The sequence below is a fragment of the Drosophila albomicans genome, chromosome 2L, assembly GCF_009650485.2.
Source record: "Drosophila albomicans strain 15112-1751.03 chromosome 2L, ASM965048v2, whole genome shotgun sequence".
Taxonomy (NCBI): Eukaryota; Metazoa; Arthropoda; class Insecta; order Diptera; family Drosophilidae; genus Drosophila; species Drosophila albomicans.
In genome coordinates this window covers 4,753,359-4,769,635 of record NC_047628.2, presented here as the reverse complement: position 1 = coordinate 4,769,635, position 16,277 = coordinate 4,753,359, and the positions used below count along the sequence as shown (strand labels likewise).

The 16,277-nt window shown below is 40.9% G+C and overlaps 1 protein-coding gene across 1 annotated transcript; it reads left to right on the top strand.

The window, feature by feature from the left end:
* The first annotated feature begins 1,396 nt into the window (after nucleotides 1-1,396).
* On the top strand, nucleotides 1,397-2,717 carry LOC117564177 (uncharacterized). Its single transcript, XM_034242845.2, has 4 exons — nucleotides 1,397-1,615; nucleotides 1,674-2,128; nucleotides 2,179-2,466; nucleotides 2,528-2,717. Exons 1-4 carry the CDS (start codon nucleotides 1,503-1,505, stop codon nucleotides 2,680-2,682), a joined length of 1,011 nt encoding a protein of 336 aa, XP_034098736.1. The 5' UTR covers nucleotides 1,397-1,502; the 3' UTR covers nucleotides 2,683-2,717.
* Nucleotides 2,718-16,277: the final 13,560 nt, after the last annotated feature.

The following is a 16,277-nucleotide window of genomic DNA, read 5'->3' as shown; positions in this document are numbered from 1 at the left end:
TTAAGCATTTTTAACACTGCCAACTTTTCATTGTTTTTTTTTTGTTTTTTCATTTGGAGGGTTGCCCAGGTTGCAACGATTCGCGACAACCATTGTTTATAACTTAATAAACGTATCTAGGTAACCAGTTTGAATGCAAGAGTATATTAACAGAGCACTGTTAACCGTTAGAAGCATTCAGCAGTTGGTAGGTAATAAAAACATTAGAGCTAATTGTGAGATTCATAACATTTTCTGTTAAAGAAGTAAGTGTTACCATTTTTATGCCCGCTACCCATAGTGTAGAAGGGTATTATAACTATGTGCCGGCAGGAAATGTACTTATGTAACAGGTAGAAAGAGGCATCTCCGACCCTATAAATATATGTATTCTTAATCAGCGTCAACAGCCAAGACGATCTAGCCATGTCCGTCTGTGTGTCTGTCCGTCTGTCCGTATGAACACCTAGATCTCAGAGACTACGATAGATAAAGCTATAATTTTTTTTCGACAGCATTTGTTATGTTTGCACGCAGATTAAGTTTGTTTCAAATTTATTCCACGCCCACCTTCCGCCCCCGCAAATCAAAAAATCGAATTACAAGCGTAATTTCAAAGCTAGAGGTGCAAGTTTTGGTATATATAATAATAACTATAGTAGTTATGGTTCCTGAAAATTTGGTTGCGATCAGATAAAATTATCGAAGTTATTAAAGAAATACTTTTGTATTGGCAAAAACGCCTACTTACTAGGCGTCTTAGCTGCTTTGGCTGACAATCTGGTATATTAAGCCGTCTATGGTATATTTTGAATGCGGTACTATATCGATATACCACATATACAATTTGGTATATTTTTAGTCTTTTGCAATATATTTGGGTTATTTTGAGAACAATACCGCAATATATATATTTCTTTTATCCAAAATGGGTAGCGGGTATCTCACAGTCGAGTACACTCGACTGTAGCTTTCTTACTTGTTTAAGTTTATATTTCTGTTAAGAGTGTAAATAATGTACTGATATTGTAAGACGATTGGGAATACGTTTAGTTCCTGATTATATTATTTAACAAGTAAGAAAGCTACAGTCGCGTGTGCTCGACTGGGAGATACCCGCCACCCATTTTAAATATAACCAGCCACCCATTAAAATATACCGAAATAATATACCACAAAAATAATGATAATAATAATTTAAAATTTACTACATTTTGAGGAATAACAAAGATTATAGATATTATTATATAATATATTCTCTACCTTTAAAATTAAAATTAACAAATGAGAAAGCTACAGTCGAGTGTGCTCAACATCGACAGTCGAGAGATTTAACCGAATTAAAATGAAAAGAAAAACCAAAAAGCCTCATTAATTTTTATAAAAAATTCTATGCTTTTGCCATCATATAGAATAAAACATTCACAAAGTTCACACTTGCCATTGAGGCAACAGTAAAAATAAGTCTATCTATAATTTATTTTCATAACAATAATAAATAATAATCATTTCTAAAATCGACAATGCCGCGTCGCAAGCCCACCTTTAAGACCGATGTCATCGGCACTCTGGATCTCAACCCCGAGGAGGCTGTTGGCGAGTATCTGCTCTCTCGTCAGCAGGAGCGTTTCTTCGTGTACGTTGATAAGTAAATTCTCTTTAATAAGCCCCTCTAAGTGTGTTTCACTCGACAGTAAACCACCCAATTGGGATTCGGCTGGAGATTCAGTGGAGATGCTGTATATCGAAAATGCGCGGGAGAATGAGGCTATGCAGGTGCTGCAGCGACAGCTGCTCGAAGACGCACAGCGCCAGAAGGAGCTCAATCACCAGCGCATTGCTTCGATGTACCGCATGCAAGAGCGTTTACGGAAACGTTTCATCGAAGTGAACGGCTTCATCAAAGATTGTGCAGACAAAAAGCGAGCTGCCGAAAAGATAATACGAGAGCAGGAGGGACTTCATGAGGAACTGTCCCGGGGCATCGACGATTACAAGACATCGATTAGTGAACTGCAGTCCTTTCGATGTGATCTCAAAGAGACTGTGCATCAGTTTCAGCCTTACGAAAGAGTCTTGGACGATGTTGTCAAGATCTCCGACATCTTTGTGTCTCCCAAGGACTGCATGGATCGTTGTGATGCATTGAGTAAGTTGGGACTCCAAGACTGCACTGCATGCTCTAACCTAATCTTAAAGTGCTCGCACAGGTGGAGATCAATGAGCTGAAGAACACGAAACTCCAGGAGATCGAGGAGATGCGTCAACGCATGGTGAAAATCACAAGCGAAGCAGCTCTTACTGTCCTTGGCCTAAAGAACGATCTGGCCAAGTTGGAGCGATCCTACAATCAGTCGCGTGCTCTAGGCCTTAAATGGGAGAAGACCTTGTCCCTCTGCAAGGATACCACCAGCAACAATGATTTGGATAAGGAACGTGCACTAGATGGCATTCAAATCCTCTATCGTATGATATGCAAGCGACGTGGTGAGTGCTGAAATGCAATTTGAATAAAATGAGTAGTCTAATTGGTCAACGAGCTTCTCAGATATTGATGCCACATTCAGCCGACGTGAGGTGGAAAAATGTCTTGACTTTGTCAAGCGTGAAGTCGAGCTCTTGGTGTCCGTGCTACGTGAAATGGAGAGAAGCACTCAGAAGGGGGGCAAATCTGCAAATCAAGATGGAGCACTCTGCGGTTAATTAAGAATTCAGAAGTTGTGTGAATAAATTGATAATCTATAAACAGTAGTTGTTACTTAACTTGCTACGGCATCCAATTGTTTGTCTTCTTAATATCAACTAGACTATCATCAGATACTAACCCTAACCAACTCCCAGAACATATGTTTCCGTCTCATAAATTTTGGCTTAAGCCCAAGCAAATCAAATGAAATTTGAGAAAAAAATAAAAAATAAAATAAAATCAAACGCTTACACACGAAGGGGATGTGAACAAGTTCTCAAGTGGCTTTTGGGAACTCAGGAGGGAGGAAATGGGAGAGAACTCTTCAAATGGAGTGATGGGGAAGGCTGGGCAAATAAATTGTATGTTCGACAAATCGAATCTTTCGAATCTTTCCATTCAATTGCCAATTGGATACTATGGCCAGAGATAATCCAACTTAAGCAGAGATAATTCTTTTATGCGAACATTTTGATTTCGATTTCTTTAGTCGCATTTACAAGAGAGAGGACAAGGTGAACTAGCAACTAATTTCATGACGACACTGCCACGCCCACTTGCATAGAGTTTCCGACCAGCAACAGCAGCGAGCAAAACAGACGAAAACAGGGAGAGGTGGAGGGGAGAAGGCGAGTGCCGTTTGTCTTTATTCAATTTACTTTATTTGATTTGCGACTTTTGCCGATATCAGCTGGAAAAATAAGTTGCTCATGAAGCGAAAAAGAAAGGGGACAAGACAAGAAGGAAAAGCAAGCGCCTAAAAATCAAATCAAATTTGCTTGCAGCAAAATAAAATGCAAAGAAATTTATTTTGTTCCAGCCAAAAAAATAGAAAAAATTGAACTAATGTACATAGATACTCGAAGATATACATATATAGGAGTAGTTGGCAAAGTCAACGTTATTTTATTTAAATGCCACCATTTGACCGCCCTCAAGTTCCGCCCGGGGAGCGGTTCTTGGGGTTTGAGTTTGTGGTCCTGCTGCGTGTTGCATGGAGACAACGTTGGGGAAAGGGACAGCAATTACATTAAGTCTGAGATAGTTTCAGCTTCGCTCTCTTTTTGGTATGTTTGTGTCCCCTGTTGGCGCATTTTGGCAAATTTGTGTAAGCACTTAAGAATTGTTGCCTGTCATTTAAATAATTGAAAGTGTATCAATTGTGGGAATTGCCGAAATTGAATTCTAACCTGCCAACAGAGGAATAGAACAATAATAATAAAAGTATCTAAGCGTTTACCGAGTTGCCTTTTTTGCGACTGACATTTCAGATACTCCTATTTTTGAAATCTGCTGATGTCGCCATGTCGCCATGTTGATGTCAATAAAGCCTAATGGCATTCAGAGTTAATCCTTTAATTGCATTACATTTCACAGTCTGCAAATTATATAATAAGCTACTCGCACATTGAATTGCAGTTGACAAAGCGTGAGAGAAGACTGAGACAGCAATTAGCGAGGGTTGACCGAGAGATTGTGGCATTAAATAACACTGTGACATGATTTATTAAATATACTGATTCTAGTATATAAATAAATGAATTGCCCGCCAGAATTTAATCGGAATAAAATAATAGTCTCTTTATTTAAAAGTAGACAAATGAGTTGAAAGACCATTTGAACCTTCTTTTAAAAAGAAGTTGTGTCGTACGTTTCTTTATTTTTAATTCGTTCGGTTATCTATTACATTATACAAAGTTCATTCGTTAACCCAAAACACATCGTATAATAATCTTTGGTTCAAATCCGAGCCAGACTTCCCCTAATAACTAGTTAGTAAAACTTTTCTAGCCACACACGATTCGGTTTCCTTTTAATTTTTTGCATAGTAGACGCAACACTTAATTTAACTTTACAAGTTCTTAATGTGCCGTCCAGACAGCTTAGGTAGAGGCGGGGGCGTGGCGACCCCAACAAGGCGGAGCAACAAATGGCAATTAGAGAAACAATTCAAAGCAATTGTAGGACTCGAAAGCAAGAACATGAGAATCAAGGGAAGACTCGTAATTAAGCGATACTGGACAACTAACAGATGCGGTGTAAGTTCTTCTGGGATTTGTAGAATACTTTAATATTTACTAAAAACTACTTTATTATATTTAGCAAAGTTTCTTTTGAGACCCTCCACCTAATCCTGTATTATTTTAATAGTCTTTCATACCCCATTAATCATTGATAGAGGGTATTGCAAAAGTCGCAATTAAAAGACGTTTGAAGTGTAACTTAAGAGAACTTAAAGCCAGTTTAAAGTGAAGGCTCATTGAGTGGCAGGCGCAACGGTAACTGTAATAAATGTCACACGATTACCGCAACAACAACTACAAGAAGAGGTACATGTAACATCTATAAAGCAGCAGAGAAGCCAAGAAGCAACAAGGAGGCTTCAACTTGATTAATACTATAACACATGATTTATTATGCCTGTCAATCGGAAGGCAGTCATGGAGTCAGTCAGAGAGAAGATGGCAGGAAAAGAACATTATGAAAGCTGATGGAGGCGCTTGAGGCAGAGATTGGAATCACAATCAGAATCAGGGAATCGCAGTCGGAATCGGAATCGCTTTGCTTTGCCTGCCGTGCGCCATGGCCTGTGATAAGATGGCAAATCGGCTTAAGACCAGGTTCTCGTTGCGTCCTTGTGCAAGTCAAGCAAAGCAGACACAACAACAATCGTCATCATCAATTCAGTCAGCGACATTAATATCCTCAACGGGGGCGGGGTCCAAAGCTGTCGTCTGACATTTGTGACACCTGCATTGATTTGTCTTGCTTCATTCGGAGTGTGCCCAGCTTAGTTAGACCTTGTCCCGACCCCGATCCCAACCCCAACCCCAAACGCAATCCCAACCGACCCGCGGTGCTCCTTTTGAAAGCCACCTGCCCGTCCATTGACTGAGTGCCTTTCATGTCTTACAAATGCCTTTTTTATGCCCCAATGTGGCTGCGGCTTTTTGTGTGTCATTCAGGGGCGGAGGCTGCTCTCGCAACTTAAAGCTCTAGCGTTGGCGCCCAGCGATTGTGCGTGTTGAGCTGGAGAATGGCAGAGAAGATGGGAGGCTGGGAGGATGGGAGGGCCATTAATGGCAGGTTCTAATGGCCTAGACGACATGGCGCTGCAATTACTACACCCCACCGAAAGTGAGTAGAGCCAAAAGCAACTAGTACACTCATTCGCACTCATTCTTCACGGTAAGTACCTTCACATAGTTGATAATTTATTCATTTGCCGGCAAAAGCGACGTCGGCGTCGACGTCGACAACAACATTTATGGTCTTCAGTTTGGCGCAGTAGCTCAAAAGTTAACCACACTCAGAGACACACACACATCCGCTATCTGAACACAGGAGAAATAGAGTGATAGAGAGGCAGAGCGACAGGGAGAGCTGATGACTTTCAGCTACCCTTAATGACTTCATTAGAGACACACACCATTGCAACCCCTTCGACTCTACACAATGCTCGCAATCAACTCGACTATCTTTAGTCCCCTTCTCCTGTTCGATACCCCTGATTCCTGATCCATTCCAGTTTCATGTCTTGCCTACAACAATTTCTCTAAATTTTTAATTTGATTGCGGGGCGTCAAAAGCAACAGCTCAGACAATTGAGAAATATGTTGTGTTTGAAAACTCCTTATATAATAACCCAGCCGTCCAACAGCTGTGCCATTAGGTGACTACAACTATGGGATTTTCACAAGCCCAACCCCTTATTTTCAGAAAGAGATGCAATTGAATCGCAATACCCTTTGTTGGGCCTCTCAGCCTCTCCGAGTATTTAACGTGGCATTTTGTAAGCCAACACAATTTTTCCATATCATTGTTAAGCCCTATTTATAGGGTTGTGTCGTTCAGGGGGAAAGTGGGAGGGGCAGTTTAAAGACTCCGCACAACTGTTGTAAAAATTGGAATTGTAAATTTTAACACTTATCAAGAGGCATTTTGTTGCCTTTTATTGAACCGAATTGCCGGGCATATGTGCGCCTTTTGCTGTCTTGATTACGATTTGCATAAAATCATCGTTGAGTCCGGGAAATTATGTTCGGGTTTTACGGCTATTGAACTGGGCTTAAAGGAAGTGAAATGTTGCCGTTTATGGTTTCTTTTGTAATTCAAAAAAATGGGATCTTCTCAAGGGCTTCAACGTAAATAGATATAAGGCCTTAGCCATAGATGACAACTGGAATTTATTATATCAAATACAGGTACATATGAACAGATGTATATAAATCGTTGTGAAGGTGAACCCTTTATCAGTAGAAGCCACAAAAAAAACCTAATGGAACCTAAGGAGTTCCATTAATGCCGTTATATGACCTCTGACAGCAATTTTAAATTGTTTGATCTCGGAAGAATACTTCAACGCTTGCATATAATTTAAAAGATGGATATAAGCGTGTGTCTTTTAATTTCGAATAAAAATGGAGATTAGTTTAATTTGTAATAGAACAGTAAAATAAATACTGTTAAAAAGTTTAAAGCATTAACAAAATTAATTTGTCATACCACTTTACAGACTGGTTTTTCATTAAATCAGTCTAACTAACTCAATTAATCGATTAACATGAATGCGAGCTTCATCTTAATTATCCTAGCCATTTACCCGTTTAATGACTCGCTTTAGACAGTCTATATATTGGAGCCAAATTGCCGGATTAGTTGCTAGACAGCAGCTTCACACTGATAATGGAAAAGAAGAGAAAGCATTTGGGAAAGGTTCACTGGGCCTTCATCCCTCGCCAGGGGCTCTGTTTTGGGGCGTGTAAACATTTATAAATATTGACAACTTAAAGTGAAGTTTATAAGTGACACGAGCCACGACGCCCCGAAAAAGGAAGCGTTTTAGGCAGGGCAAGAGCAACAATAACAACAACACAACAACAAGAGCAATACTTGTGGTCAAAGTTGAAAGCCTGTTTGATGGTTACCTCATGACAGACAGGGAAGGACAGCCAGCAATGGAGGGTTGGGTAATAAAGTCCGCTACTTGAAACTGTCAGAAGTAGGAGTAAGTGCGTATGCCAGTGGGGAGAGATAGAGAGGGCAGCGAGAAATTCGAAAAGGTAGAAAGAGAGGGCGAGAACATAGAAATGAGAGAGATGACTTGATGAAAATATTGACAAAGCAATTTGCTTGTCAGACAATTAAGCGCCTAATTGGATGAATGTACGGCCACGTGGTAAGTGTATCGCAAGCAAGAGAAAGAGAGAAAAGAGATTTTAAGAACAGGGAAAGAAGGGCAGAGACCGGAAGTCGTACTTAAATTTAAGCAAGTCTAATGCTCCCTCCCAACCTGCCTTTCTCTCTGTGGCTCCTCTATCACATGAGAGGGTTTAGAATTTATGAAGCTGAGAGGGAAAGATATCCGGAGACAAGTGAAGCAATAATCACAGGGCCATAAATTTGAAGTGCTACGAAAAGAGTCGGCCGTTTTTAATATATAACTCAGAGATATGCCAGAGAATGACAGCTGTATGGCAACGGATCTGGACAGTTTGCTCTGACACTTTGTCATGAAACAACATGAGACCGAGACAGAAACGGAGACCGAGGCAGAGAACAAGAACAAGAACGACAACGAGAACGAGAAACAACGTCAAGATAGATGCAAAAATACAAATATTTCAAGTGCGTTAAAGAATGACGAAGGGGGTTGGCTACGATAAAGGAGTACGAGTGGGAGTGGGAGTGGGTTGTTGTAAGTAGTCCAGCAGCTGCTGTGACTGCTTCAAGGACTAAGCGGACTACAGAGATTTGCAAGACAGAGCAGAGAAGAGAGGATTTGTTGCCAAAGATAAGTGAAATGTAATTCAAGCTGGCAGTGAAAGTGCCTGCAGGCTGTTTAAACAGGGGGCGACTGTCACGAGACAGGCAGGGGAAGCGGCACTAAGTGGACTGCATCGCGTTGCCAGATAGCTGCATTAGAGGCTATCAAAACGCCATTCAAGTCGGAATGCATAGAAAACTGTAATCAAGTCGTTGCCGTCCGCCAAGTGGGTCAGGCAAATAAATGCAAGCATGAGAGCAAGTCAGAGAAGGGGGCGGCAGAAGGTGTATGAAGACGCCGGTCGTGTATGTGAGATGAACATAAAAGTATTTGCCATGCAACGTAGTTTCTATTCAAGCTTCCCCTTCATCACTGCACGTTCCTCTTGATCTTCTTTCACTCTTTTTCACAAATTGTCACCATTTACTGAACTCGCACTTCAGACATATTCCCCCCTTTCGTTTCTCACCGTTCCCTCTTTTTTCCACCTTAACCCTATAGATAAGCATGTGGGGTAAATGGAGGACATGCCTCGATGCTTCTCAAAGCGCTTCACATTTACATTTCTCAGCTCAGCTTGTGATTTATGTCCTGCAATTGACATCAAATTTTTCGGTTGTCAAAGTGATGAACTGACAGTTTACCTTTGCCTAACAACATTGCCACATGCCAAACACGCTATGAAGTACTCAGGACTCACTTTAAGGATGCCAATTTGGAAAGTGGCTTTAAGCCAGCGCATTATTCGCACCGCCAAACCGCTGAAACCACACATGCTATGCATGGATAGCATCCAAAAACTTAATTACTCTCTGGTCAGTCACTGGTCGAGAGGCGACAGAATCGGGAGTTGGAGAAGTGAAGAGAAGCAAGAGCAAATAACCCGAAACGGGGCAGCAACATTCGCCTCATGATTGGCCCCTTCACACCTCATAAAGACCACAATAATAAACGCAATTTGGGCAGAAATCCAATTAAATGCCCCGAGCCAAATGAGTGCCACTCGCCACAGTCGACAGACTCGAAGCAGTCTCCACAGTGCCACTCAAGATATTTCTTGATTGTTGCGAATAAAACACTAAACCACAACGACAACTTTCGCCGACAACATCATCGATGTCTATGAGGATAATAACCAGCTGGAGAGATTTTTTATACACTTCGCAAACAATTTGTTAGTTTCGAAGTTCGAATTTCGTCCAAGCTTAAGTAAAGATATCGTCTTGGACCGTAATCCAAATTTAAGTTTGGAATTTCTGTATTAGTTGTGTATCAACTCAGTGCTTAAAGCGATAAGCATTTATTATGAGGTCAAATATATAAAATTGATAATAGACACAAACTTGTTAGTATCTATCATATCTTCTTATTATCGTCAATTAAGTAAGAAATGTATGCATATTTAACCTCTTTTTTTAATCAATTGAATCTAATTGAGTTTAGCTAGTTAAGCTGATATTAAGAGTATCACACTTTTCTTTAAGTGTACGCCTTGGAAGATTGCAGATGGAAGATGGGAGACAGTCCTAAGTGACTGCTCGCCTGGCATTTATTGTGCTCTCTGATAAAAATTGCAATTATTTGGCCAAAATGTGCGATGCGATGAAGTGGGCGGAGTTCTATGGACTTTTCTCGTTTTGAGCCAAGTTCAGTTCAGTTCAGCTTGGAGACAACATGACAATTTCTCTGTAATTTATTTCCTCCAGCCTGTTGGACCCCGACGATTTGCCGACAGACCCTTAGCCATGTTGACTTACCCCCGACGGCACAACAAGACTAAAAGCCAAACAGAAGGCCAAGACAACTGGCAATTGCGTCATTGATGTGGCCTGAACTGCTCTTGGATATGGGACTTTAACTTGACCAAAAGCTTGTTGCCCATGGAGGCGTTGAATGCTGTGGCTAATGAAGTGCATGCAAATCTTTAAGAGGGAGAGAGGAAGTCTTGGCTTGGACTTTGATTTTCAGCTGACTTCGCTGGTTCGTTGGGCTTCTAATGAGTTCGACTTGAGGCTGGGAAGGTGTGTGGCGGCAACAAAGTGTTCCGAGAGTTGCAACAACTTTTACTCCAGCTTCTACTCCATTATGCAATGTCCCCTCATGCCTTTCGATGGCAACTCAACTTTTGCCACTTCACAAGCGTCCAACAGGCATCCACTTGATGTGGCCAATGTGCTGCCGTTTGCCGTTTGATGTTGATAAATGATGTTGCATTTTCATTTAGAAAATTTGTTGCTAAAGAAAACTTACTGATTGACTAACAGAACACGAGGCAATGAGGCAATGAGGCACAGTTGCCAACAGCCAACAGCTCACAAGTTGCAGTTGCACTTGGCCGTGGCAGTTGCCCGTTGAAGCTGAAGCTGAAGTTTAAGTTGGAGCTGGAGTTAAAGCTGAAGCTGAAGCTAAAGCGATGCAACGTTGGAGACAGGGACAGATGCAATGACTGCTTGTCAGCAAAACGTTTAGTGGCAACACGCATACACACCCAATACACACCCACACATGCAACTGGGCGCTGGCTGGTGAATCAATTATGCTGCAGACACCAGTTGCCAGCTACTAAAGTTGCAAGTAAAAAGAGATAGAAACAGATTGAAAAGGGGCAAGAGATTAGTGGAGTGAGAAGGAGAAAGAAACAGCCTGCTACAGACTTGCTGCTGAGTTAGCCAAGTTGCATGCAACTAGCTGCTAATGCAAAAAGTTTTTTGGCCTTAGCTAAGCGGAATGTTGGCGCCTAGTTATGTGGTAAGCAGCAGTCTGCTGTGCCAGCAGCACGGCTTAACTGCAACATGCTGCTTTTGTTGATCTGCCTGCAGCAAGCAGGTATCTATTAATCAATTCCAAAGACGTGCAAAAAACAATTTAAATTATAAAGTCAGAAAGCAGATACACATACTTACTTATAGCTTTATCACTTAATCTACAATTTAAGCCCCGGTGCATAAAATGAAGACTTTAATCCTGGATTAGACTTAAGAATGAAAATAAATTTGTATTTAAATTTAGTTCATATATAGTTTTTTTTGCCATTTTGAAAATTTAGCTTTAAAAAATGTTAATCTCAAATAAACGAACTTATTTAGTTGCGTTAGTTAATTAATCATAAGTTTTTAGAGAGCTTTCATTTAAATTCTACCTCTAAACGTATTTAGGGGCAGCATTTTTATTTACATTTTACTTCTTTTTTAAAACATAATTATCACACTTCTCCCAAATTCACAGTTATGTGGGTAATTAACTTGAAAATAAATGGGTCTACGAAAACGGTGCTCAGACTTAAGAAAAAGGACTCCCACAATCCTCATAGAAAAACTTGTAAAACAGATAGAGAAAAAAGTCGCTACTAGCCTCAGAAAATTTTAATTATATGAAATGCAGAATTTAGCTGAAAGTCTATGGAAATATCTTCATGTATTTAATAGGATAACTAAATCTTTTTGCATAAGAAACCTTGGCACATCTGTCTTAAGCATGTGCAGTCAGACTTAGGGTTATTTTTGGGTGTGGGTGAAAGTGTGTGGCAACCTTTTGGTTTTATGTTTATCCGAGAGCAAATCTTCAAAGTGAGTGACATCAGAGCAGTGGCGGCCCTGCCAGCTGGTTGAGCAAGGACAAGGACACGCATACCATGACGCTTGCGAAGCGCGTCTCGCGTGTCTTGCCTCAAAATGTGGCACCCATACTGATACTGATGGGTGCACAATGCAACGAGCGCCATGCCGCCTACTCTTCGCACTCCAAAATGCCATTGCAATTCCGTTGCCATTCTTTAGCAAATGCTTGAAGCACTTTCCATTGTGGGATCCTTGTGACTCGTGAGTCGTGTCGCATGCCTCGCAGCCCATTGTCAGTGTGCAACTTTTGTTGCAAGGCGCAATGCTTTAATCTTAAACATGCCAGCGGAACACTTGAACATTGTCAAGTGGCTGCCAGCTGCCAGTTGCCGGTTGCCAGCTGCCAGTTGCCCGTTTCGAGTCGCCTCCTTTCCTGGCCCCAGGTCGACATATCCCAACTTCAACCCCAAACCAACCGCTAACCACCCGCGACAGTTGTTGTTTCGTGCATGCAACACGCAGACAGTTGACTAGAGCTTGACTGCAGTTCCTCCTCTTCAGCTCGTTCTCCACTCAATGGTGGATGCAGCTTTGGCTTTGGCTTTGGCTTTAGCTGCTGCCTCCCATTCTGACTCTCTCTCTCATTTTCGTAGCTCAACTTTCGCTGGGTTTTTAAAGCTTTGCTTAATTTCCATTTCACGCCACGCCCCTCTGACCACGCCCCCGAGCAGCTTAAAAGCCAAATCCTTTAGTCATTTGAAGTGTTTATCTATATCGTTTACCACAAACTCGATGTTCGGTTCCCTGGATTCCTTTTGCACAGTTCCTGCGCTCAATTTGTTGTTGTTTTGGTTTTGGTTTTTCGGTTGTTGTTGTTGTTGTCGCTGCTTGTTGTTGCGTGTTGTTGGCTGCCTCCGTTTTTGGCATGTGCGCATTTAATTGAAATTTCCCAACACGCCCATCAGCCACCCACTGCCACGCCTACATTTTACGCACTACGCGTTCCCGTCTTGGGCGAAAATTTTAATTAAAATTTTCGCAGCGCTTTGTCGTTTCCTCTTTTTTTTTCGCCTTCAGTTTTCCTTGCTGAGCTTTAAAGTGTGAAGTTCCAAGACACACTTCCAGCTGCACGAAACCGAAGAAGAGAGAGGCGGGTGTCAGGAATACCCCTAGAATCGAGCTTCCTCCCAACACCAACTCGGCAACCCTTTAACTCCACCTCCTCATGACTGGCTGCTGGTAAAATATTTAACATGCAAATGAGTTTGGCTCTGCATAAAGTTTCGCTTTAAATGTGTTTATTTTAGTTGCCACGCCCCATTCCCCACTCCCCATTCTAACCGCCTTTCCATATTCCACCTACTTCGGATTCCTCGTTAAAAAGAGTTACAAAGTTAGTGAATATTTTAACACTTCTTCGTTGCGTTTAATATTTATTTAGCCGGGCCACTTTCGCGGCTGCCACAGTTAGATATTCTCCATTTTCCATTTCCCCTCGCTATTCGATGTGGACCGCTTTCCTCTCCTTACACATACCCTTTGACCCTTGCCTTTGCCTTTGCTTTTGCATTTCTGTTCCCACCATTCGCTGACTTTTTACATATTAATGAGGTCTCATACTACGCATAGTTAGCAAAAGTAAGCCATGCTAACCTCTTCCTGCCTATTAAAAAGGCACGTAGTATTTGCAAAAAGAAATATTCAGACATGCAGACTTAATTACTGTTAATAGGTTAGTCGATATTGGCAGCTCAATCAAAAAATTTCGAATCGCGTTACTAACATATTATAATAATATTTTATAGAATGTTTTGTTTTGGCAACTAAGCTATTGATACTTGGTCTCAATATTGGGACTAGTCCATTACCTACTCGTATACTTCCAATAGCAAATACGAAATCGTAGTGTTCACATAAATATATAGATTAGAAAAACCTTGTTCACTCATTGGATATCAATTGTTTTAATTCAACTCGCAACTTTATTTTATCTCTCATACAAATACAATGCTTGTTGTGCTGTTCGGCTCGTGCTCACAATTTGTCACACTTTTTAACAAAAACAAGTAAGAAAGTTACAGTAGAGTGTGCTCGACTGTGAGATACCCGCTACCCATTTTTAATAAAGGCAAAATATTGCGGTACCATTTTCAAAATATACCGAAAATACTAAAAAAATACTAAAAATATACCAAATGGTATGTTTGGTATATCGATACAGCACACCATTCAAAATATACCATAGACGGCAAAATGTACCAGATTGTCGGTTTTGCCCATACAAAATTATTTCTTTAATAACTTCCACAGTTTTTATTTGATCGCAACAAAATTTTCAGGAATCATAACTACTATAGTAATTATAGTATATACCAAAACTCTAGCTTTTAAATTAGGCTTGTAATTCGATTTTTTTGATTTGCGGGGGCGGAAGGGGGCGTGGCTGAAATTTGAAACAAACTTGATCTGCGTGCAAACATAACAAATGCTGTCGAAAAAAAATTATTGCTCTATCTCTTATAGTCTCTGAGATCTAGGTGCTCATACGGACAGACGGACAGACGGACGGACGGACAGACGGACAGACGGACATGGCTATATCGTCTCGGCTGTTGACGCTGATCAAGAATATATATACTTTATAGGGTCGGAGATGCCTCCTTCTACCTGTTACATACATTTCCTGCCGGCACAAAGTTATAATACCCTTCTACCCTATGGGTAGCGGGTATAATAACGAAACAAATTCAACGCCGTGATGATCCTTTACTATAGTATTGATTTTTACATTCTAACAAAATAGTTCCATTTCCCATATTTTTAGTTGATTTTCAACTGTTTATTGAAAACTTTTCAGTCCTTCTATTAACTCAACGATTGCAGCAACCTCTTGCTTGGGCACACTCTCCAGCTACCCACATGGTTGCCACATCGTCAACTTCATCATCGTCATAGTCATCGTCATCATCAGAGACATCAGCAACATCATCATCTTAATCATCACAATCATCAACAGAGTGGCGGTTGCAGTCACATGCGAACAAATCTTTGGCACGTTTCAATTCATTAGCTTCGTGACATTTGTCGTTTGATTTCACTGGGGCAATAACTTAAGCCCCTCTCCCCTTCACAAGCACTTCCCTTCACCGTTGCTGCTGCTGCTGTTGCTGTTGCTGCTGACGTTGCCCCTTTGACTGCCCATTGGAAATGTCGCGTCCCGTTGCAGCGTCGAACTCATTCATGCATTCATTCACATTCACACGCATGCCCCTACCCAAGCCCCTTCACCTACTCCTCCTCATCCTCCTGTTATCGTTTGCGATGCAATGAAAACGCATTGTGGTCGAAATTGTTAACAAAATGTCAAACGGAAACTCGGCGACGGCAACAACGACTGCGACGGCAGCCGCCGGTGCCCAATAAAACTTCAATAGCCTCGACGACCCGAGGTTCCCGGCTCCCTCATGTGTCTGATTTTTACGCAGTCGAATTATAGGAAGTGCTACCAGTCCAACAGCCCTGGGTCAGGGAAGTGGGAAAGGGGTTGAGTGAGGGGCCCAACGGGTGCCAACTGATTGTGCGGTTGTTGTTACAATTGTTGACATTGTTGTTGCTGATGATATAGCCGCTGCTTGCTGCACGTGATGAATGCGTCGCTTGCCAGGGATGGGACATTCTGATAAATGTAATTCCACAAACAAAGGATTAATGAGACTACGACTAAAGAATGTATCTTAATGAAAATCTCATGATTGCCCTTAACAGCCAAGAGATGCAACCATTATTTGAAGTTACTTGAAGTAAAAGCAAACCTTACACATTTGTATAAAATATAATACTTATTTATTGTGAACGCTTTTTAGTATATTAATTACCACAGTACAAACACGAAAGCAACATATATCAATTCCATATTATATAACGCTAGTTATTTTAGTCGACTCATTCATTAAATTTATTTAAAATTTCGATAATAGTCTTAATATCATGCATGCTTTATTACTATTTGAATTCAAAAATAGAATGAAATAGTTGCATTTGAACCAATTAATTTTTACAAATATTATATTTTTTTTAGGAACTAAATATTTAAAATTAATTACACGTGAGATTTTTGGTGACCATCCCTAGACAAAGGGCGATGCATCTATTCAACTATGCAACACCTTTGCTGCCTCGTCACATGTTGCATGATGACGTTTTCACTATATATCGGAGTAGCCTATTTTGGGCCAAAATAATGCGCGGGATTTTAAATTGTTGTTGCAGTTGTAGTTGTAGTTATAGT

Excerpts from the sequence above, each read along its gene's own strand:
- LOC117564177 (XM_034242845.2), top strand. The coding sequence starts at position 1,503 with ATGCCGCGTCGCAAGCCCACCTTTAAGACCGATGTCATCGGCACTCTG. Across the intron at positions 1,616-1,673 it reads CAGCAGGAGCGTTTCTTCGT|TAAACCACCCAATTGGGATT; the intron begins GTACGTTGATAA and ends TTCACTCGACAG. Across the intron at positions 2,129-2,178 it reads GGATCGTTGTGATGCATTGA|TGCTCGCACAGGTGGAGATC; the intron begins GTAAGTTGGGAC and ends CTAATCTTAAAG.